Genomic DNA, 25,248 nt, shown 5'->3' on the forward strand with positions numbered 1-25,248 from the left:
CCGGCTAGCTAAAATCATGCTGGCCCACAGAGTGCTGGAGGTTCAGCCTGTATCAAGTAAAAACCGAATACAGTAATTTCTCATTAACACGTGCCCGCTTAACACGTTTTTGCGATAGCGCGATTTTTTTTTTTTAGGGAAAGTTTTTTGAATGACACGACTGTCACTCGAATAACATGATTTCTCCAGCCGGCCCGTTGCTGGCGGCTGCGCGGGGCTTCCCGCGCCTCCCTGCAAAGCGGCGGAGGGTTCGCCACTCGCTGCGCTGTTCCCCTCTGACTCCTCCTCGCTGGATGCATTGCCCCCTCTCCTCCTCCCCCTCTTGCAGGTCAGTGGCTGGGTTTCCCCAGCCGGCCTGTCGCTGGCAGCTGCGCGGGGCTTCCCCCGCCTCCCTGCAAAGGGGCTTCCCCCTCGCCAGACTCAGTGTGGGTCCCGGCAGACCCGTCACAGGGGCATACTCCCCTCCTCTCTCCTCCCCTTCCCTTCCCCAGAGTCAAACACCTCCCCTCCCTGCTGTAACCCAGGCCCCTTTCTGCCCGCAACCTTATGTCCTGGTCCCAACAGACACCACCACTTGAAACGCAACCCCCACCTTTTCCATTATTTTCAATGGGAAAATTGACCCCACATAGCACATTTTCACTTAACACAAGCATTTTCTGAAAGATCTCTATAGTGTTAAATAAGGAATTACTGTATATGTAACTGTTTGGTATTAAGGAATTATATTGAAAACTCATCTTTCCTCAATAGTACAGGCAGTCCCCAGGTTACACAGATCCGACTTACGAACGGGGCTTTTCTTGCCCCGGAGGACCCGGGCGGTGGGACCGCCCAGACGCGCTGCGGTCCTGCCCCCCAGGTCCTCCGCGGCTTTGCTCCGCGTCTCCCTGGTCTGCTGGCCCCCCCCCTCCCAGCAGACCAGGGAGACGCGGAGCAAAGCCGCGGAGGACGCGGGTGGCGGGATCGCGGCGCGTCTCGGTCCCGCCTCCCACATCTCCCTGGTCTGCTGGGGGGGAGGGCAGCTAGTGCCCCCCTTCCCCCACAGCAGACCAGGCTTTTCTCGCGGACGCCTGTGGTAGAGCAGCTGGGGCGCTGCCGGTTGGTCCCGCAGCGCTGCTCCTCGGCGCTACTGGACCAACCCAGCAGCACCCCAGCTGCTCTGTCCCAGGCGTCCCCAAGTCAGCCGCTGCTGAAACTGACCAGAGGCTGACTACAGGAAGCCTGAGGCAGAGTTTCTCTGCCCTGGGCTTCCTGGAATCAGCTGTTGATCAGTTTCAGCAGCAGCTGACTTGGGGACACCTGGGACAGAGCAGCTGGGGTGCTGCTGGGTTGGTCCCCGCAGTGCTGAGGTGCGGAGCTGTGGTGACCTACCCGGCAGCGCCCCAGCTGCTCTGTCCCAGGCATCCAGATTCAGCTGCTGTTGAAACTGATCAGTAGCTGATTCCAGGAAGCCGGGGGCAGAGAAGCTCTGCCTCCGGCTTCCTGTAGTCAGCCGCTGGTCAGTTTCAGCAGCGGCTGAATCTGGATGCCAGTTCCGACTTACGTACAAATTCAACTTAAGAACAAACCTACAGTCCCTATCTTGTACGTAGCCCAGGGACTGCCTGTATTGGTCAGCAAAATATTAAAGATGAATTATAAAAACAAAAATGAGGTAAACCCCAAATATTCAAAGTGTGCCCCCTATCCAGACTGTGGACAGAATAAGGCTGAAATAAGTTTTAACGGTACTGGGTTCACTGGACCATTGGTTTGGCTAGTAGCATGCACCCTCCCAATAGTCCTTCACCTTAGAAATTGATACTTTTGGTTTCACTCTACATACCCCAGAATTCTGTGATATCACAGACATTGGGAGTTTCATGGGTTCCTCTGAGACTGTTATTTTCTGTCAGTTCTCCAGTAAACTGGGAAATTGTCAACAAGGTGTTGGGAGAGGGGATTTAGAAGCTTATTTAAAATTAATAAGCTTAATTTCAATAATGTTAATTCATTAATGAGAATATAATTAATTTTAGATTGTAATTAATTTTAGTAACCCCCATTATTCGTTATCAGGAGCATTTAGCAAAAAGTTCTGCCCTTAAAAGGGCAGATTACAAACTTGAATGTTTAGAAATATTTTCTTGAGTACCCCTGAACAGTGTGCTCTTCATTTTAAAAAATTACTACAAATAAAGTTAAGGGGGTGGGATCTTTTGTTCTCTGCTGATGTTCAGAATCAGTAGAACTGAGAGCAATGCTACAAGGCACACTCAGGCCTGCGCTTTTCTTTTCTTTTTCCTTTATACACTGCCACCTGCTCTCTTTAGTCCATTACATTTTCAGCTCCAAGTCTGCAGATTAGTGCCTTAATTTTTTCTAGCTGCTGGAGAGGCAACAGTGGATTGTGGCTTTACTGAATGAAGGCACAGCTGATTAAAGAGGAGGAGCTTTTTCTGTACAGTTTTGAAACTCGAAAGTGAAAGAAAAACAGGGAAGGAAACACCATCAATTCCAACAGTTTCTCCTAAACGATTACTGGAAATTTTGTTGAGCTTTATAAATCCTGATTAAGATTATAAGAAGTCACTCACTCCAGTTCTTGATACTATGTGGTTATATAATTATAAGGCTACTTCTGAAATAAGTTAGGTAACTAGGAACTTGTTTGTATTGTTGGTGAACTTGTAGTAAGGTGTGCAGTATCTTAGGTTGTAGTACTGTTAGTTCATAAACTCTGTTCATACTTACTACTGCAGAGTTCAAGAGCCCCCTGTTGTGCTTAAATTTATTTAATTGTGCTTGCTGGTAAGAGTTGCCACATCCATCCACAGTCTTGGCAAAAGACTGAGAGAAAGTGCATTTGGCTACTGGATTGTATTTTAAATGAGAATTGTGGGGGTTTCTTAAATGGCATACTAAAATGAAATGCCCTTTCATACAGATTTTAGAATTACACTGTGTTATTGCTCCCCTTTAGGGCAATGAAGTAACAAATTTACTTTGCAAGGTTTCACCAGTTTCTAAAACATTATTGAACTTACTTTGATCTTGGATCTACCTGCCATTTAAACCTCACACCAATGCACCTGATCTGCATTTTCAGCAGTGGGTAATTTTCTAATATGAACAGAGTTAGTGTGTACACACTTGTTCATTAAATTTAATTCTCCAGGTATGCTCCATTGTTTGTCACACAGGATTGTATGTTTGTCACACAGGATTGTATACACCCCTTGGTTTTTAACCTAGTACACTACATTCCAAAACAGATGCAGGAAATGTTCTGTTCTGTAAGCTCTATCTGTGCCACTACACATGTGTATCAATTTCTAAAGCAGAAGTTTTGTTTTATATTCACTGTGAAAATGGACCGTTTGCTGAGAGAGTGAATAGTATCTTGTCATTTTTGTCTCTATGGGAAGCACACAGCTTCCCTGTTTCTGCTATGCAAAATAAATGACTTCTAGTGCAGATTGCTTGTGAGAATGGTTCTAGTTAGTTTATTTATTAAAATATAATTTACTTTAGAAATTGTGGATGTTTAGAATACTGCAAACTCGGACAATTTTGAGTGCTGGCTGCTGCTTCACAAAGTAAAATTAAAATATCACCACTTCAGTATCCCTCTATATGCTAAGATTAATTTAATTGAGCTGCTTGCATAGTTTCTATGGAAACTACAACTTCAGTTATGTTTTATGCTCTTAAACATGACAGCGGTTACTATAGAAACACACAAAGCCTCTCTGAGATGCAAATTACTGTTGGTTGACACTATGAATGTTCGTTGCCATTCTTTAGCAGAAGAGTTGATGCACAGATTCCGCTCTTGTGCCTTCCAGATAACTCTTAAACTTCGCAGGAGTTTCAGGAATCCTCACTTCTGGCTGTATCTGAAAGGAAGCATAAATGGGGAGAAGAGGACATAGGTCTCCTAAACTTCCATCCTTAGTCCTATTCATTTGTCACAGAGGTGCTCCTTCATTGCTTACTTGTTTCCCTATCACTGGGAAATGTTTGTATTGTCTTAGTCATCTGTATTTTGGTGGTGTGTTTATAGAACAGGGCTGGTTGCCATCTGCCAAAGTCAGGATTCCGTGTATAATTCAATTATGAAGCCATTTGCACAGCTGCATAATTCCTTTTTGAAACTGCAGTTTAGCTAATGCTATAGAATCTAAATACTTCTACGGATAGTTAGCTTCTGGAGATTATCCATCAGGGTTACTTCATAGCATTTCTCTCCTTCCTGCCTCTCAAACTGCCTCCCAGGCCCTATTTTGGGGGCCATTCTGATGAGATGATTCTTCGAGGGGGGGTAGAACCCCTTTTACAGCAAGGGGCAATAGAGCATCCCACCTTATCACGGGAGGTGGTTCTACTCCTTGTATTTCCAATTTCCAGAAAAGATAGAAACTCATTCTGACCTTTTGGCAACTCAACATTTTTATTTGAAAGCTGAATTCTGACTATACTGGGATCAAGAATTTCTTCCCTTCAGGAAAGGTTGTGGTTCACAGCTCTTGATGCAAAGGACACACATTTCCAGGTAGGCATTCACTTATTATCACATAAGAAGCTGTTTCAGTTCCTCACCTTTCGACTTGCTACAGCCCCCAAAACATTTATGAAGGTTTTCTCTGTTATAGCAGCCCAACTGAAGTGCCAGGATTATATGGTGTTTCCATACTAGAGGACGGATTCTGGTAAGCCAGTCTCATCAGGGGGTCAGGTCAATGACAAGTCTTTTCAGATAATTTTTAGCAGCTGTAGATGTTTGCTCCCCCAATATTGTTCCAGAGCCAAGACTTGGGACTCCCAAAGCAATGTTCTTCGGCCGTGGACAAATGGCCTCAGAGATGCCTTATGTCCCATTTTCCTACTTCTACAAGTCATGGGGAGAATATCATGACAGAGCCAGCATCATTCTCTTAGTAACCTGTTAGCCCAGATGGTTCTGGTTCATGGAACTTCTAAAGATATGTGTCTGCACACTCCTGGATCTCCTAACTCCAGACGTGGGGAAAATCAAACAGGCCCATGTGGGTTCTCTCCATCTCATGGCCTGGTGTTTGGATGGGTGTCTGAAATAGAAAAGTCATGCTTGGCCCATGTTGAAGAGATTCTTTGCCAAAGTAGAAAGGATTCTACTAGAACCTGTTGTATGGCCAAATGGAGACACTCTTCTCTCTGGGCTCATTTGCACAAACATTTTGTTAATATCTTAAGCCTCCCAGTTGTTCTAGACCAGGGGTGGGCAAAAGGGCCTCGGCAGGCTGGATCCGGCCTGCAGAGACCCTGCCGCTCCCAGGCTAATTAGGGCCTGGGGTGGGGGAGTACGTGAAACTTCCTCCTGCCCTGGCAGGACCATGCAGCGCTTTGAAGCACCATGCGCTTCTCGCAGCGCAGGATGAGACGTCACGCACTCCCCCGCCCCCAAACTAATCATGGTCTGTGAGTAAAGTAGCCCAGAAGCATTCTGACCCTGCCCCTTCCGGTTTAGGCCACACCCCTTCCAGGGTGGCCTGGGGCCACTTCAACATTTTTTGAAATGTCCCCATGCCAAAAATTATTGCCCACTCCTGTCCTACACTATTCCTTTTGTCCCTGAAAATTTCAGGGATTGCTATTAGTTCTCAGCAAAAATAAGGAAGAATGGCTCTTGTGCAAGAGGGTTTTTTTGCGCAAAAAGGAGTTGTCTACACTGCTCTTTTTTGCGCAAAAGCCTTTTGCGCAAAAATGGCTGCTCATTAATTATGCAAATGAAGTGCGGTGATCTTCCACGCTGAGCTTCATTTGCATAAGCTTTTCCGCAAGAAGGCTACAGTGTAGACCTAGCCTAAGTGATAGAGGTTGTCAGCTTGCTAATGCTTGGTGGACCAGCCATGAGAGGAGACTGAGACCCACACTTTGCCAGTGAATTTAACCTATATTTGATGATAGCAGAGGAATGTCAGACTTAGGAGAGGGTTCCATTCCAGATTCGGGAGATGACTAGGAGTCACAGGTAGGGATGTTAAATATCAGTTAATTGAATAGTCAGGTAACCTCCTGAATTCTTATCGGTTAGTCAACTATTCTATAGTTCCTGGCGGCGGGGCTAGCAGCCAGTGTGCTCCGGCCCCACTCCTGAGGAGCCCCCTACCAGTGTATCAGAGGTAGCAGTGCAGGGTGCCGGATGGAAGCTGGTCTGCAAGGGGATCCAGTTTAAAAACCATCCCCCCTTGTGGACTGCATGCCTGTCACCCTGTGCTGCTGCCTCTGATAAAGAGGGAGCAGCCCCTGTCCAGGTGGGATCTGAGATCCCAGACCTGGTGTGAGCTAGACCCGAGCCAGCCTGCCCGCCCACCTGGCTCCTAATACACTTTAAATGCAGAGTCATAGCGGGGGTAGGTCCCAGACCTGGTATGAGCCAGGCTGCTGGCTACCCTGCTAAAAAATTAACGGGCAGGGAAAGGGCATGTAGTCTATAGCATTAACCTATAAGCTTTTGCTTATTAATTGGTTAACTGACTATACTATTACATCCCTAGTCACAAACCCTTCAGCCTGTATTTCTCTCACTTTGACCCTTTCTGCCCCATGCATGGTGCCAATACTCTTCCCCCCTCACCTGGTCCTTCATCTGAGCTTCCTCCCATTGCTCTTCGTCCTAGCTCATCTCCTTCCTCATCCCAGGTACCTGTCCCGTGTGGTCGTCTTGTTCCAGTCTTCGTGCCCAGCCAGTTCCAGAAGAGATAAAGGAGGGGCACAGAAAAGTCAAAGAAGGGGAACCTATGGAAGCTCAGCAGGCCTCTAATTTAAAGAGGATGGCAAATTGGTAACTCTTGTGAGGATAGCCCATGCTCTGAAACTACAAGAAGAGTTTGTCGAGAATGTCTGGTATCATTTTCTTATATGGCTACACATGTGCTGAGGGAAAGGTGCCATTCTCTGCACACGAGCCAAAGGAAAGATGAGTGTTACCTGGAAAAAAAAAGGGGAAGGGGCAGGAAAAGTGAAGTATTGAAAAATTCTCTTGGAGTCTTGGAACTTTGATTGCAAGCTCCAGTTTGTGCTGAGTGGCTTAGTAGTTCTCCAGAGGCAAAAGATGAGGATTCTCAGCTGGCTAAGATATTTCTAGTTCTGGACACTACTAGCTGTTTGGGTGTGACACCGTGTGTAATGCAGTGCTGTCAACGACTGGAGCTGTGGTCATTTTGGCAGGCAAGATGGCCCTCTGGACAGTGGGTTTTCCCTCCAAATTCAGGTTAATAGCCCTGCCCTTAGAATACTGCTTTCTTTTGATGGTGAAATTGGTTCTTCGAAGGATTAAGGATTATTTCATCTCCTCCAAAGCCTACCTTCAGAGAGGCTTGCTTAGCCCCAGGATAGGATCCAGTAGAAAGTGAATCCAGGGAGACTACAGTCTGCTCTTCAAGAAAAAAGGGTGAAGCCACTTGTAGAAGAAAGCAAGGTTTTCAAGTTTACATTTTGGTACTGAAAGGAATTAACAAGGAGATCCTTCGTGTATTAAGTACAGCCACTCTCCGAGTTACGAACAAGTTACGGACCAACACTTGGTCCGTAACTCGAACTGTTCGTAACTCAGACCCCATTGAGTTACACGCAACCGCGCTGTTCGTAAGTGCGGGTTGCGTTCGTAATTTGGGGACCGCCTTTACGATCGCTCCATGGGAGCTTTGGTCATAAGTGCGAATGGTCGTAAGTCGACCGTTCGCAACTCAGAGAGCGGCTGTATTCAGCCTGAAGGTGAAAGGTTCTAGGCACAGTCTCACCACCAGGACAAGGTAAAGAACATCTTTGGTTCCTGGATCCAAACGGTATCTGACTAGTGTGTACTGGAGATACATCCATTGTTCTCAGGCGGTGGGTAGTAGGACATTCCAATATGGCACTGGATTCAGTTTGCATTTGATAAAAGTATCTCATTAACAACTCTTTTTAAAAAACGTTAAGAGACTGCCCAACTGTAATTAATTGATATAAGCGTTGTGTATCTTCTCAGCATAACATGTTGGCTCTAGCAGTGAGAACTCTCATGCTATCCAGCCCTAGAAGGACGGCCTGAAGCCACTGTCGCAGAATACAGTCAGTATTACAATACAGAGATGTCTGGGTTGAATAATTACTGCAAGGAAGAAGATTCCCTTGAACCTCAACTTCAAAGAATGCTGCAAGTGTGCAGATGGACGCTGTTAAGATTTCACATGATTTTAGCCTTGTTTTAGAGTTGTATGGATGGATCAAAGCACGTGACTCACGGTTTTATTGGGAACACTGAGGTGATCCCACTCTAGTATTAGATTGAGGAATTAAGCAGCATTCAGCATTCACAGATGTGTGCAACTGAACTTCAAGAGTTCTTATGACCACCCTTGGCAGATGCTTTTGCAAACACCAGTGTATGCAGGCTCATGGGCTATAAGACTAAGTGAGAGAGTACCTTTTTGAAGGGTGTTTTTTTTTTTTTTTTTTTTTTGGTCCTGTGGACCTAATTTTTACAGTGCATCCAGTGCTTCATGTATCAGGCTTAAGGGTATTTTCTTCAGGCAAAACACAGGTACATCTGTGGTGGTCACAGTGAGCTGTTTAGACAGTGACAGGTATGCCTAGGAATTTGGCTACTGTATGTTACAAATACAAATATAGATTTTACACTTACCTTTCTGACCAGCAGATGGAGATCAAGAATATTATTTAGAAAGTTAATATAACCATCTAGTCCTTAGCTTTCTCAATTATTTTCTCTAATGAGAGTTGGAGGAGCTCTTCTCCTTCTGAATTTGTCAGAATGTTTTATAGAAAACTTAATCTGCTGAATCACCACATTTGATCTTGCATGTTCACCTATGCTCACTGTTAATAAACTCAATTGATTCTCTTGGCTTTGCATAATGCAGTGATTTTGATAGAAGAAATAATGAAATTGGGCGGCATTGAGCCTGTCTGTAGGAGAGTATATAAAGAGCTCAGATTTGTGGCTCAATTGAATTTTCAGGAGTATGTTAAAGTAGGTGTAAATTAACAAAGGATCTTCGTAGTAATTCAGGAATCCCAGTACCTTCAGTCCTACAGTGAAATTAAGAAATGCATAATCCAGACTATCATAACTAACTGAACAAAAGCTTCCAGTGCAGAGTTGTGGCTAAGAGGACTAATGTGATTCTTGGGTTTATAAATGGGACTTTCAAGTAGGAGTAGAGTGTTGAAGGTGGAATTTCCTTGGGGTAGTTATCGTCCCTGTGTGTATTCCGAAAATTGGAACTCATGTGCACTGAAGAGGAGAAAATCTTGCAAGTAGTGTCAGTTGGTCAGCAGTTCCATATTGGATCTCCTTGTTTTCTGCACCAAAGATTGAAGAGCGGGTGCAGATTAACAATCCTTTTCACTGCTGCACAGTAGGGATGTGAAGGACTAGTCAATTATCCAATAAGCAAATGCTTATCGGATAGTCAACAGGACAGTCGACTAGTTGTTTCCTCCCTTTGCTGCCTCTATCATTCCAAGTCAGGTGAATCTTCACATACTGGTCCCAAGGACTTAAGTTCCCCATAAGTCTCCTAACCATGAAGAGAAGGCACTCAGGTGCAAGGCTCCAATGGAACTGCCCTCACTATTGACAGCAGTGGTGATTATGGCCTGTAACAAGTTGCCAACATCTGCTGGGGTGGACCAGGAGCTTCAGACAGAACTCCTTTTCCAGTGGTCTGGTAGCACTTTAGAGACTAACAAAACATGTAGATGGTATCATGAGCTTTCATGGGCATAGCCCACTTCTTCAGATGACTGGTCATCTGGAGACGTGGGCTGTGCCCACGAAAGCTCATACCACCGTCTACATGTTTTGTTAGATTATAAAGTGCTATCAGGCCTTTTTTTTTTTCCTGTAACAGACTAACTCGGCTACCCCCTGAAGCTCCTTTTCCAATGGTAGGCTTTGCCAACCACTAAGTAGCACTATATCAGGCAGAACCAATGACGAGAATCCCTTGTACTCAGAATGTACTGAGACACATGCTACTCCCAAGGATATCTTCAACCTCCCAGATGCACAACTTCCACTACTTTTGGGTCAGATACTTCTGAAGAACATTGTAAACCCAGAAGAGGATAACATCTCAACAAGAAAGATTTATTCCCCTTCCCTGTCCAGGAGCCAGAGTTTCATTGCACTGGCACCAGTAGTACCTGTGATAGACAGATCCAGCCTTCTCGTCAGCTGAATCCAGTGTGCAGGACGAGCTATCGCTTCCCAGAGAGGTTAGTCCAGACAAGGCTTTGGGAGTTTCTTGGCTCCATCCTCCATGCAGGCAGGGTTACCCTCCAAGGTACCTAGTGCTATGCCCCCACACCAGTGTTCAATCCTTTGTGTTGGCCCTATTGGAGTCTTTGAAATCTTTATGCATCGCAGTGTGAACTCTACCAGAGTCACGTTGTCCCTCTCCTCCTAAGCGAGTAGAGAGTGGTATGGCACGGACAGGTAACATTTACCCATACCCCTAGGACATTACTTTGTGCCTGTAAAATGGGAAAAGCTCTTGTTCACCCATCTTGCTCCCAACTCCTTAACAGTATAAGCAGCCACAGAAGAATCCAGGTAGCAAGACCCTAAAACCTTGTGGACCACGGGAGTGAAACACTTGGCTCTTCTGAGGAGGATCACATCTGCTAACATCCAGTTCTCAATCTTTACCAGGCCTTGTTAGCAAAATATGACTTTATAAACTACTTGAAGTTCCTAGAGTTCATACCAACTCCCCCGGAGGGACAGGGCTGAATTCCAAATAAGGAAATGGGATCTGTGCAGCTTGCAATCAGTGTTTAGCTGTGGACACAGCTGGTACCAGAATAGTAATGTAGTGAATGTTATAAATTTGCTTTTTGGGATTGGACAGGAAGATTAGAACATCATTGAAAACTTACCCTTTGAAACTTTTCAGCAGAAAACAGACAAGTCTTTGTGCTCACAGTTGTCCTCTCCCTGGGCATTCACGAGCCCCAGAGAAGCATCATCATAAACAGGTTGTCAAGGCTGTTCCCCACTCTGGCACTCAGAGTGCAGAAGGTAGGGGCCCACGAGAGACCTTAAAATACCTTGCCTCTAGAGGCTTCTGTTTTTAAAAACTCCCTAAGGTCACAGATTTCCTGACCTTGGGGGAGAAGCTGCCATCACCAAGTATAAAAAAAACACACCCTTTTTTCTTGAACCCAGGAAGAAAACATTTGGGAACATCTTCCACGGGGTATCCTAAGCTCTTTTATCACAAGAGAACTTGGAAAAAACAGTGTAATGTCTGATAGCTGACCTCTCAGTTTTAGGCATGCATACACAGACTTCCTATTACTCTGAAAATATCCACTCAGTGTGCAGCGGCAGTCAAAAAAAGCACACAATGTTAGGAATCATTTAAAAAGGGATAGAGAATAAGATAGAATATCTTATTTCCTGTATATAAATCCATAGTACAACCACATCTTGAATACTGCTCACAGATGCGGTCACTTCATCTCAAAAAAGATATATTGGCATTGGAAAGGGGTCAGAAAAGGGCAACAAAAATTATTAGGGTTTTGGAATGGGTGCTATATTAACAGATTAAAAACAAAGGGACTTTTCAGGTTAGAAAAGTGGAGACTAAGGGGGGATATGACAGAGGTCTATAAAATCATGACTGGTGTGGAGAAAATTAATAAGGAAAAGTTATTTACTTGTTCCTTTAACATAAGAACTAGAGGTCACCAAATGAAATTAATAAGTAGCAGGTTTAAGACAAACAAAAGGAAGTTTTTTTTTTTTTTTTTAATGCAGCGCACAGTTAACATCTGGAACTCCTTGCCAGAGGATGTCGTAAAGACCAGGACTTTAACAGGGTTTAAAAAAATTATATAAATTCATGGAGGCTAGCCAAAGTGAGTAGGAATGGTGTCTCTAGCCTCTGTCAGGAGCTGGAAATGGATGACAAGAGAGGGATCACTTGATGGTTACCTGTTTCTGTTCACTCCCTCTCGGGCATTTGGCATTGGCCACTGTCAGAAGACAGGATACTGGACTAGATGGACCTATGGTCTGGCCCAGTATGGCCATTCTTATGTTCTTACCTTTCAGAACACAAGAATAAGATCTTAGCCTTAAAAAAGTGATTTTATTGACAAGACAAAAATATATGCTTAGTAAAGCATACTTGGTTGCTAGGTGTTAGAGCAACTGAGAAAACAGATTAAAGCACAGAACATTTCTTCCCTGGGATTCAGCTTTAAAGTTACAATGTTCGGGGGGAGGGCACATGGACTTGGCATAGAGAAGTTTAGCCAAACAACAAAACAAAGAAAATTAAAATAATCTGATCATGTCTAAATAAATATGCCTTATCTACTCACATGTCCATATTTCCAAGGTCCTGTCCAATTCTAGGCTCAGGTGTTTTTTTGTTTTAAATGAATGGTATTCCTGTCCAGTTCAAAGCATCTTTCTTTCCCCCGGCTCCTGGTTTAAACTCTCACAAAGAAAAAACAGTGAGCAGGGTTCCTTTCAATTCAAATCCCAACCCTTTCTCCCATTGGTTCTCCTGGCTCCCTGCCAATATTTTCTAGCTGCCTGGGTTTAATCCTTTAGTTACTGAAAGCTGGGATGGTTAGAAAAGGACAGTACTCCTCTCATCCATCACACAGATATATAAGCAAAGACCCTTCCAGTTTTTCTGATGCCTGTGTGGTGATTCACATTGTCATGTGGTGAAAGAGTTCAGATGCCAAGGTATACGGATCCATCCACTTGGATGACATCCGCCAAACCTCCTTCACCTGCTGATGGTGATGCTGTTGGAGTGAAGCCATTCCTATCTGTCTGTAGTCCTCTCTGTCTCTGTAGCATACATTACCCTCAACTGGAGGGCTTTAACAATGGACCTGTGGGTCCTAGATACCATCCAGTTTGACTATACAGTCAAGTTTTTTTTATCCATCTCCTCCAAAAACTTCTCTGAGAAGCTATAGATGAAGTGCTGTATTTGCATAAAGGGAGGAAAGAGGCCTATTCTTGATATCAGCCAAATTAGTTTTATTTTCATATGAAAAACCTGCATGGCTATGCTGGCATCAGTCCTTTCTTTGGAGAAGGACACATGGTTTGTGGCTCTTGACATGAAAAACTGTTACTGTCTGATGTACTCACTGACCCATCCCTCAAAAGATTTCTTGGGTTTGTGGTGGGGCAGGAATACTGCCAGTTCAAAGCACTACCGTTCAGACGGGCAACACCACCACCTATATATATGAATGGAGATACCTATCTCCTAGAACTGGAAGGGACCTTGAAAGGTCATCGAGTCCAGTCCCCTGCCTTCGCAGCAGGACCAAGTACCATCCCTGACAGATTTTTGCCCCAGATTGCTAGATGACCTCCTCAAAGATTGAACTCACAACCCTGGGTTTAAGACCTGCAGTCTTCATGAATGTTGTCATCTTGTGTTGGCAGCATAGATTAGATGAAATAGTTATAACATCTTCCTGTTCTTGGACCATTGGCTTAAAACTGACAGATCCTGATTGGAAGTTCAGTCAGCAGTCTTGTTCTCACTCCACCTCCTGGCATCCTGAAGAATTTGGGTAAACGTGGAAAAGTCTAATCTGACTCCCACACAACTCCTAGACTTTATAGTGGTGACTCTGGACAAAAATGAGGCAAGTTCACTACCTCCCTTCAGACAGCTTTCGTGCCAGCCACTCTCAGACCTGGAGCAAGTCTGGGTCTGTCTGTCTTTTAGTCCACATGGCCTCCTCCTGTATGTGCATAATGCCATTCAATACTGAGGTTGTCGGTTTGAGAGTAGGTACATGGTGCTGTCCCTGCAGAAGGTGAAGGCACCAAAATGATGATGTAGAGGCAAAGATACTTTCCACTATAAAGAATCAAGCTGTAGCAATTTGCTGAATCTGTTATCAAGATAGGAATAATCTATGACTTTTGAAAATGGGTGACTAAATCTATATTTAGATCCTTAAGTACTGGTTACTGTCTAGTTTCTAGGTGCTGAGCATACTCCAAGCTTGTTGAAATATGATCTCAGTTTGATAAATTGGTTGTATTTTTGGCACGCTTTTATTACAATCTTAGCCAAAAAAACTTCCTTTATTTAACAAAAAGTTCCTAAGGGACCTTTCCTTAAACAAACAAAATAAAACTGTTTTCCTTCCAATAAGTGAATACAAGCATCCTGAAAATCCGTCTAGAGAGAGTAATTCATCTGCTAGAATTAAATACTGATATCTTTAGGTAGTTATAAATGTTGGGTTTTAGTTATGTTTAAAACAGGTGACACTGAAATCTTATAGTTAACAGTAGACTGAAAATCACAAGATCATTCACAAACTATTCTGACTAAGTACACTATTAATGGATATGTGGTATTTATTTGAAAAAAGAAAAACCCTGAAAACAAAATGCTTTTTCATAGTCACAGATGCAAACCCAGGTACAGCAGGTGGGAATTGTACCAACACAGGCAATGACAGCTGGACCAACAGCAGATCCTGAGAAACGCAAACTGATACAGCAACAACTGGTTCTACTGCTTCATGCCCACAAATGTCAGAGACGCGAGCAAGCAAATGGAGAGGTGCGAGCCTGTGCTCTCCCACACTGTCGAACCATGAAGAACGTCCTCAATCACATGACACATTGTCAAGCTGGGAAAGCCTGTCAAGGTAAGAGCAAATTATCGGGAGGTAAGTAGAAGAGTTCTTCCTCACTCTGATGGGCTTTCTCTGGTTTTGCCAGCTGACAGTGGTCTTTATCCTTGGCATAAAGTGCCTTTCTTGAAATAGCTGCGATGCCCTTTTGCTTGTTTTTCCCTTCCCAGTCCGTACATTTATAAAGTTTGCAGATACCACCAAGCTGGGAGGGATTGCAAGTTCTTTGGAGGATAGAATTTTCATTCAAAAATTATCTGGACAAACTGGAGAAATGGTCTGAAGCGGTGTTCTCTGTTAGCTGTGCACTTGTGTGGCCACTCAAATGCCACTCAACTCATTTAGCAGAGTATTCAGATAGGTTTTTTGTTTCTTCCCGTGGTTCATACTTACACATGCCTCGGAACACATGAAAAATTATTCCTCACATGGGTGGAAAAGATTAGAGGGAACATTGGTCTGATGTAAATAGGATGAAATTCAATAAGGACAAATACAAAATACGCCACTTGGGAGGGAACATCCAAAATGGGAAATGACAGCCTTGGAAAGAGTTCTGCAGAAAGAGATCTAGAGGTCACAGTGGACCACAAACTAAATATGAAGAAACCATTTTTCTGGGATGTATTAGCAAGAGTGTTCTAAGCAAAACACAAGAAGTAATTCTTCTGTTCCACTCTGAGCTAATTAGGCCTCAGCTGAGTATTGTCCAGTTCTGGGCACCACAGTTTGGGAAAGATGTGGACAAATTGGAGAAGGTTCAGAGAAGAACAACAGAAATGACGGAAGGTCTGGAAAACATGACCCATAAGGGAGGATTGGAAAAAATTGGGTTTGTTTGGTCTGGAAAAGAGCAGCCTGAGAGGGGACATAACAATTTTCAAGTACCTAAGAAGTTGTTACAAGGGGGGGGGGAAGAATCATCTTCTTCTGTACTGATGGTAGAACAAGAAGCACTGAACTTTAAGTGTAGTAAGGGAATTTTAGGTTGGACACTAGGAAAAACGTCCTAACTATCAGGATGGTTAAGCATTGGAATAAAATACCTTGGGAGATTGTGGAATCTCCATCACTGGAGATATTTAAGAGCGGGTTAGAGAAACACGGGTCAGAGATGGTCTGGATGGTGCTTGGTCCTACCACAAGTGGAGGGGACTGGACTAGATGACCTCTCAAGGTTTCTTATAATTTTGATTCTATGATTCTATTTATTCTTTGAAGAAAGAATAAAATATGTAATCTTTCCTGGGCATTGTTAATATAATTTTACTCCTGAACAAGCAGTATGTTTTGCTTCTCCCACCGAATAAGCAAGTCACATCTGCAGCATGCCTAATCTCTACTAGCTTAGCATGTGGAAGCCATTAGATTGTTATTGAATTGGTTTCCTACATCATAGCATCTGAACTAGTTTTCAGCTTGTCAGAGTAGCATTTTTATTTGTGTTCTCCGGAAAAAAGGTATTTCTTCTTTGTTCAAGCCTTGACATTTTGTTTAGTTGCATTTGGGTTTTTGTCGCTACTTAGTAAAGAAAATGGAGGGTTATGAAAATGGAATGAGTTTAAAGCCACACAACCAGACTTAAATTTGATTGCTTCTTTTTTTCTTAGTTGCTCATTGTGCATCTTCACGACAAATCATCTCTCACTGGAAGAACTGTACTCGGCATGATTGTCCTGTGTGCCTCCCTTTGAAAAATGCCAGTGACAAAAGAAACCAACAGCGTAAGTGATCATTTCTGCTCATCAGCTGCTGTACAAACATTAGAATAACATAGGTAAAACAAACTGAATCAAATATACAATCCTAGGAAGGACTTTGAGTTATAGTGGTTTGATAAATTATTCTATTATGTATGGCATTCTGTTATATAAATATAATTGGATAGACCTCTTTCTGATCATTGTACATTATTCAAATTATTACTTTAATACCTGATTCATAAAAAAAGGAAATTCCTGGTCTAGGAAGGCAGCATCCATTTTTGCCAAGGCATGGCAACTTCTAGCAGTCATTTTATATTAAGGTAGGTCAATCATTAGTGTGCCTAGTTATTACAGGGCATCCCTACTATGTTGCCCTGGTATATATCGGTTCCGCACTAATGGCCTTGACACTTGTTGGAGCTGATGCGTTATAAGTTCTCCCATTCCCTGCTCTTAAGATGTTTTCCCCACCCCACCCCCTCAAAAAAATTTGCACAAATGGAAGTCATCCATGGGAAAAAATACCCTGCTTTACATCATTTTGCTATACATCCACATTTTGAACATATCTTGAATGTATAGGAAGCACATCCTTGTAGTCCCATAAAATGTGATATTTGTGACCTGTACACAGATGGCATTTGAAAAGATTTAAGGTTCTTTCTTGTCTTTTAATATCAGAAATAATTTTAAGTCTGGTCCTTAGCCAAGGGTACTGTTGATCAATGTAGGACAAACATATTTGCATAAATAGAAACTGGTTTGTGGACTAGAAGGTCTGCTATGTGTTCTGGCAATTAATCCTAAGAATAAGTTAAAGTGAATTGCACAGTTTATTTAACCCTAAAGAAGAGGAATGAATGGCTGAATTCTAGTAAGCCTTCTCTACATTGTTTTGCTTGTTAATTCCACCATAATGGCTTAATATTACAGTTAGGTAATATTTGTTTTTCCATTTGTCTCATTTGTGTTGTTTTGTCCTCGAAGCAGAAAATTGTTGAAGTTATATTGGTGGGTTTTAAGACTGCGTGGCAGAATTAAAATGAACTGAGACACTGTCACATCCCACACTGTTAGATCTTCTAATTCTGTTAAATGATGTCACGTAAAAGCAGCTTTGAAAAGGAGATGAAAGAAAAGTCTGAAGTCTTCAGTGGGAGGTGGTGGGAAATAACTGAGGGACAGGGAAGAACTGTAAACTTGAGTAGTTGTATTTGGAAAGGGTTCTGCAAGGAAAGTGAGAAAAGCTAATAAGCCATTTAAGAAAGAGGTAGAAGAACTCCACCAAAGGCAGAAGGAGGAAAGAAGCAATCAGAAAAGTGATGCTACCATTTTCTTTTGTTTAGGCTAATTTAGGTTACTCAGATTTGGAATATATTGATACATTTGGACCACACTGGTAAATTAAACAATAAGTTACCAGGATCAGATGGTATTCACCCAATAGTTCTGAAGGAATTTCAATAAAAAATTGCAGAACTATCACTTAAATCAGCCTCTGTATCAGATGACTGGAGGATGGCTAATGTGTCACCAGTTTTTTTAAAAAGGCTCCAGAGGTGATCCTGACATTTATGTGCTGGTAAGATTAACTTCAGTACCAAGCAGATTGGTTGAAACTACAGTAAAGAGCAGAATAATCTCACATAAAGATTAACGCAGTTCATTGCGGAAGAGTCAGCACAGCTTTTGTAATGAGTAATCAGACCTTAAGAATCTATTAGAATCCTTTGAAAGGATCAGAAAACTGTGAACAAGGGGGATTTATTGAATATAGTAAACTCGGACTTTCAGAAAGTCTTTGACAAGACCCCTTACTGAAGGCTCTTAAGCAAAGTAAGCAGTCATGGGATAAGAAGGAAAGTCCTCTCATGGATCATAACTGGATAAAAGGAAGCAAAGAGTAGGAATAGTTTTTAGAATGGAGAGGTAAATATTGGTGTTTCCCAGGGAACTGTATTGAGACCAGTGTTGTTCAACACATGCATGCATGATCTGGAAAAAGAGAGAAACAGTGAGATATCATCTGCAAACTTTGCTACCAGTTACTCAAGATAGTTAAGTTCAAAGCGGACTGCAAAGGGATCTCTCACAACTGGATGATTGGACCACAAAATATCAGACGAAATTCAATGTTGGTAAATGCATAGTAATGCCCATTGGACTATGTAATACACTCAAGAAAAATATCTTTGAGTCATTGTGAATAAAATATCTACTCAATGTGCAGCAGCAGTCATGCTAACAATATTAGGAACCATTAGAAAAGGGATAGATAATAAGACCGAAAATATTATAAAATCACTATATAAATCCATGGTACACCCACATCTTGAATATTGCATGTAGTTCTGATTACCTTATCTCAAAGATATATTAGAATTGGGATAAGAGAGAGGCAACAAAAGTGATTAGGGGATTGGAATCGCTTCCATATGAGGAGAGGTTAAAAAGACTGGGACTATTTAGCTTGCAAAATAGACTGCTAATGGGAGACGTGATAAGGTCCATAAATCTGTGAATCATGTGGTGTGGAGAAAGTGAGTAAGGAAGTTATTTACCCCTTCCCAAAACACAAGAAGCAGGGACCACCCAATGAAATCAATAGACAGCAGGTTTAAAACAAAGAAATATTCTTTGAGACAGCGCACAGTCAATGTGGAACTTGTTGCCAGCTGCTGATATGAAAGCCAAAAGTATAAGTAGGGTCAAAAAAGAGCATTTAGCCAAAATGGTCATGGGTGCTACCCATGCTCTGGGTGTCCCTAGCCTCTGCCTGTCAGTAGCTCAGGGTGGATGACTCAATTATCTGTTCTGTCCATTCCCTCTGAAGCACCTAGTATTGGTCACTGTTGGAAGACTGGTTAATGGACGATTGGTTGGTCTCACCCTGTGTGTCCATTCTTACAACAATATAAATAATGAATTCTGAGGAATATAATTAGCCCTATATGCCGATTTTTTGTTTTTGTTTTACCAATCATCTTGGTTATGAAAATACCCTTTTTTAAGGCATGGCTAATTGCTAGTGATTAATTTCTGTAATAACTGATTTTGAGACATTTACTGGTAGTTTTAATTTTAAAAATAGAGCAGCTGTAATGTCTGATCAATTTCTGAGAGAAATCCATTCAGTGCATTTGCTTTCAAGTTGCTAACTGTAGTGTTTTTTGCAGTCATAATGCAGGTGTTATGGTGATCTTTTAGTTTAAGTCACTGCAGAAAACTTGGCTATGCATTGTTCATACATTCATTGTTTTCTCACATGTGTGATTTATCAAACCAGTAAAAGCACATGATTAAAATATGTTTTATATAAAAAGCAGTCCTTGCGATTAGATCTGTGAGTAAGAAGCTTTGGCTTGGATGCAACAAAGATGGAGTGTAACTGCAGAATTTGCCATCCCTTCTTGGAAAATGAAGGCAAGGAAATATCAAATCCCCCCTCCTTTTCCTCACTTGGTTCGTAATTCAGCACTACTCACCGTTAGCTTTAGGCCCGCTTAATGTAATACTAAAATTAAATTAATTGGGTGCATCTGAAAACTGGCACACTAAGCTACATGATATGAGGATGTAAAGAAACATAGGTGTGCTGGATCACAACATCCCAGATTAAATTATGCTTGTTTTTTGATGTTATTGCTTATAACATCTATTATAATGGTTAAAAATTGTCCATGGCAGAAAATGACGGGAAGAACTGGGGGGAAAAAAAGGAATGTTACTCTTTCCATTCACCTCTCCATCAAGTTGTGATTCAAACAACATAATGTTTAGGGATAGCCATCTGGTGATCCATGAGAGCACTAGAATCTATAGACCTATCTCATTGTCTGTAAAATTTGAACTTTGAATACCAGTTGTATCTGTCCTGGGCTTTTCTGGGGTTCCACCTTCTGAATTGTTGAGTCTGCGCTTCCCAATGTTTCTAATGCTTTCCAAATTTTGGAGTATGCTGGATCCACTGACACCTCACTGGTATCTCACTTCAAACACCTTTTGGGTTCTGCTTCATTCTGAACCGGGGTGCTGTATATAGACACAACACAGTTGAACCTTGGACCTCAGAACTATCTTTTTAAGATGGGTTAAAGGGAGCTTCAGGGGAAAGAGCACAAAATACTAGAAGAGCTGGTGGATGCATTCCCTCTGTAACAACCACCTCACACTTACTTATCACCATGTTTCTAAAATCTTTGTATACCCTGTAGTAACTCCAGTTCCAGCCAGACACATCTCCATTTCATTCACCTTTCTCATTGCTGGGACAAATGTCTCTACCTAGCCTTCCTCCACAATTGCCAAGATCTTCAAGATCCAGATTTTCCATAGCAGATTTTCTGAAAATCACATGTAAACCCTTCTTTTCTGGAACTCTCTGCATTACTGCAAGAATACAGGGTCTCACATGCTTATCAAATGAGTTAGGACCCTACCAAATTCACAGCCCTGAAAAGTGTCACAGATCATGAATTCTCTCCCTCTGTGAAATCTGGTGTTTTATGTGCTTTTACTTTACTTTATATTAAAGCGATTTTGCAGAGGGAGACTAGCGTTTCTCAAACTGGGGATCCTGACCCAAGAGGGAGTTGCAAGGGAATTGCAAGGTTATTTGGAGGGAGGTATTGCCAGTCTTCTGTGCTGCTGCCTTCAGAGCTGGAGAACAGCAGCTGCCGACAGAGGACCCAGCTCTGAAGGCAGCAGTGCAGAAGTAAGGGTGGCAATGCCATCCCACGCCATGCTTGCTTCTGGGCAGCTGTGGCTGCTGCTAAAAGTAGCTCTTCTTTAAGATCTGTTCTCCCAGCCGCAGCTGCTGCTCTCTGGCTGCTGACCCCTAGCAGCAGTGCCGTAACTGGCTATAATAATCTTGTGACTCTTCCAACTTGTTTTTTGGGTCAGTATCCCTACAATTATAGCACCATGAAGTTTCAGGTTTAAATTCCTGAAATCGCATTTCAGGAAAGATGTGGATGAAGTTATAAAGTCCATAGAAAAATAACAAATTATTAAAGATCTAAAAAATGATCTGTGAGGGAAGAGAGAAATAATTGGGTTTGTTTAGTCTTCAAAAGAGAATATCGAGAGGGGACATAACAGCTTTCAATTATCTAAAAGGTTGTTACAAGGAGGAAGGAGAAAAATTATTCTCCTTAACCTCTGGTAGGACAAGACATACTGGGCTCAAATAGCACAAGGGAGGTTTAGGTTGGACACCAGGAAAAACTTCCTGTCATGGTGGTTAAGCACTAGAATAAATTGCCTAGGGAGACTCTGGAATCTCTGTCATTGGAGTTTAAGAGTGAGTTAGACAAACACCTGACAGAGATGGTGTAGATGGTGCATGGTCCTGCCATGAGTGCAGGGGACTAGACTTGATGACCTCAAGCGGTCCCTTCCAGTTCTATGAAATTAAGTGTCTGAGTGTTTGAATTTTCTACAAGGAATTTGATCTCCTCTATTTCCTCGTCATAAAATGTTGTCTTAAAACTTATTTTTATTATTGGCGGTAGCACCACCAGTTATTAAGATTGTATGGCACTTCCTCTTATAAAACGCAGTATCAGTTGCTTATACTTTGCAAAACTTTACCCATTCAGACTAAAGTTTTCCATGCCAAATGTCTGCAGAGTTTCAGATAAAATGGTTCAGGGATTTCCAAGAATGAAGTTAGTGAAAAATGCATTGCTGTGCCCATATTTTAAAAAAAAAAAAATCTTGAGCGTCTGGACACTTCTGATGCCCCTGTGCTTTGAAGTAGGGACTTAATTTGCAAGGGGATATCAAGGAGGTGACTTTTGCTGTCCCTTGAAAATCTATGTAAATTGGGACTAGTTTACAAACCTGTGAAAAATTGCAATTCATACAGTTTCAGCAGAGGCAGCTTTGATTTTTTTAGCAGTTAAATCTCTGAAGAGTTTGTCCTCAGTAAGTTCACTTGGGCTTCCCGCTGCTCTTAGTGATGCCAAGACCTCATGTGCACCATCCCCACAGAGTAACTGAGCACTCTTCATCCCCTCACAGCTCCTACATGTGATTGGCATTTTCTCGAGCCATCACAGAATCATAGAGCTGGAAGAGACCTCAAGAGGCCATCAAGTCCAGCCCCCTGACCAATCCCAATAAAATCAACCCAGCCAGGGCTTTGTCAAGCCGAGACTTAAACACCTCTAGGGATGGAGACTCCACTATTTCCCTGGGTAACACATTCCAGTGCTTAACCAACCTCCTGGTGAAATAGTTTTTCCTAATATCCAACCTGGACCTCTCCCACTGCATCTTGAGACCATTGTTCCTTGTTCTGCCATCTGTCACTACTGAGAACAGCCTCTCTCCAGCCTCTTTGGAACCTCCCTTCAGGAAGTTGAAGGCTGCTGTCAAATCCCCCCTCACTCTTCGCTTCTGCAGACTAAAGAGACCCAACTCCCTCAGCCTCTCCTCGTAGGTCGTATGCTACAGCCCCCTAATCATTTTGGTTGCCCTCCGCTGGACCCTCTCCAGTGAGTCCACATCCTTCCTGTAATTGGGGGCCCAGAACTGGACACAATACTCCAGATGTGGCCTCACCAGAGCTGAGTAAAGAGGAATAATCACATCTCTGGATCGACTGGCAATGCTCCTCTTAATGCAGCTTAATATGCCATTAGCCTTCTTGGTTACAAGGGCACGCTGTTGACTCATGTCCAGCGTCTCATCCACTGTAACCCTCAGGTCCTTTTCTACAGAACTGCTACTTAGCCAGTTGGTCCCCAGCCTGTAACAATGCTTTGGATTCTTCCATCCCAAGTGCAGGACTCTACACTTGTCCTTGTTGAACCGCATCAGATTTCTTGTGACCCAATCCTCCTATTTGTCTGTGTCACTCTGGACCCTCTCTCAGCCCTCCAGCATATCTACCTCTCCCCCTAGGTTAGTGTCCTCCGCAAACTTACTGAGGGTGCAATCCATCCCCTCATCCAGGTCATCATTAAAGATGTTGAACAAAACCGGTCCTCATAGAGTGATTGTGCTTACTCCAATGGAGCACAGTAGGGACGCAGGACTTACCCTGTAAAGAATGCTCTCCACATTTCTCAGGGCCAGGGTGGGGACTGTATTTCCTGAACTCTCAATGATCCTATGTTCACACCTAAGTACCATGGAGGAGGCATGCAAAGTGACAAAAGTGAGAAGTAGATGGAGAACAGTCTGGGCCTGGAGTTCTGGAAGAGAAACTGTAGTGGGGAGTTGGTGGGGACATTGGAGTAGCAGGGTGTGGAGGATGCTGGGATTTTGGGGGGAATGGAACTGAGAGTTTGGGGAGGGGAGGATGGGAAGGATAGGTTAGATCTGCTTGGGGATGAAAAGTCTCCAATTGGAAGCCTGGAGCACATGTCATGGATGTAGGTTGGAAGTATTTAAAAACTGAAGGAAAAAACACTATTGCTTCAGGATTGATCTGCTTTGGTAGGCATGCACACGAGCTTGGAACTTCTGAAGTTCATGGTCTGTCGAAAGTGCATTGTTGCCTCGTCTCATAAATCTATTGGCATTGGAAAAGGTTCATAAAAGGGCAACAGAAATTATTAGGGTTTTGGAACGGGTCCCATATGAAGAGAAATTAAAAAGCCTTGGACTTTTCAGTTTAAGAAAGAGGAGACTAAGGGGGGGGATATGATAGAAGTCTATAAAATCGTGACTGGTGTGGAAGAAGTGAATAAGGAAAAATTATTTACTTATTCCCATAATATAAGAATGAGGGGTCACCAAATGGAAATTTAGGCAGCAGGTTTAAAACAAACGGAAGTTTTTCATCACTCAGCGCTCAGTCAACCTGTGGAACTCCTTGCCAGAGGATGTTGTGAAGACTAGGGCTTTAACAGGGTTCAAAAATGAGCTAGATAGATTCATGGAGGTTAGGTCCATCAATAGCTGCTAGCCAGGATGGATAGGAATGGTGTCTCTAGCCTCTGTTTGTCTTGAAATGGATGACAAGAGAGCGATCACATTATGATTACCTGTTGTTTCCTCTGTCTGGGGTATCTGGTAATGGCCACTATCAACAGACAGGACACTAGGCTAGATGGACCTTTGGTCTGACCCAATCTGGCCATTCCTATGTTCACGCATGTATTGCTTGACCATAATTAGCAACAATCTAGAAATTGTGTCCATTACTTCACTGCTAGTTCTCTCCTTTTTCTTTCCCTTGGGGAAACTTTGCTTTTTAGTAAGATAATTAGTTAAAAACAGTGCTGAAATTTTCCTCTGTTGGGTGTTTAAATTTTCTTTAGACTCTATTGCATCTCCTCAGCACTGATGTGGGTGCTCCTGTGGTGGCAGAAACTAAGATAGTAGGTTTCAAAGAGCACCTCTCGTGAAAGTTCAGTGCCTGTCACTGAGAGCCACATAGGATTTGTCTCTGGTTTAAGAGATTGGGATTCTCCCAATTGGTGCTTAGTTTATAAATCCATTTCTGTTCAGCTCTTCTGGGAGTAACAGATCCCACTTTTACTAAGCTTCTCAGAGAAGGCCATCTGAGTGTCTCTCTTAGGAGCAGAAATGCCAGAGCAATTTAATCTGAGATCCTGATCATACTCAGCTGAGTCTGGATCTGGAAGTGTGTTAGATTCTGATCCTGAAGGCACACTGGTATGCTTTGATATGATTTATGCTTCCTAGCCCCCACTACCATTGCCAAAGGTGAGGCATCTTAACCTATTCTGTCAGCCTCACTTCCCAGAAGCTCGGGATTGACCTCCTCCTCGAGCTGCTGCCTCACGTTCTGTGTTGAATTTTTGAAGCAGGCTTTTAAAGTCTTCAAAAAAATGGTGTCACTGGGTAACTAGGCCCAGCCCTACCTGTTACATAATTAGCTTTTCTC

General features: G+C 42.8%; 1 protein-coding gene across 6 annotated transcripts in view; it reads left to right on the forward strand.

The window, feature by feature from the left end:
• The window catches only part of CREBBP (CREB binding lysine acetyltransferase), a 179,225-nt gene that overhangs the window by 91,838 nt on the left and 62,139 nt on the right, over nucleotides 1-25,248 (forward strand). For all 6 annotated transcript variants that reach the window (XM_089782216.1, XM_089782217.1, XM_089782213.1 and 3 more), the window contains 2 exons: nucleotides 14,445-14,694; nucleotides 16,290-16,403. In XM_089782216.1, the coding sequence (XP_089638342.1) occupies nucleotides 14,445-14,694; nucleotides 16,290-16,403 (364 nt within the window). The remainder of the gene's footprint in view (nucleotides 1-14,444; nucleotides 14,695-16,289; nucleotides 16,404-25,248) is intronic.

The sequence above is a fragment of the Pelodiscus sinensis genome, chromosome 15, assembly GCF_052426305.1.
Source record: "Pelodiscus sinensis isolate ZL-2025 chromosome 15, ASM5242630v1, whole genome shotgun sequence".
Taxonomy (NCBI): domain Eukaryota; kingdom Metazoa; phylum Chordata; order Testudines; family Trionychidae; genus Pelodiscus; species Pelodiscus sinensis.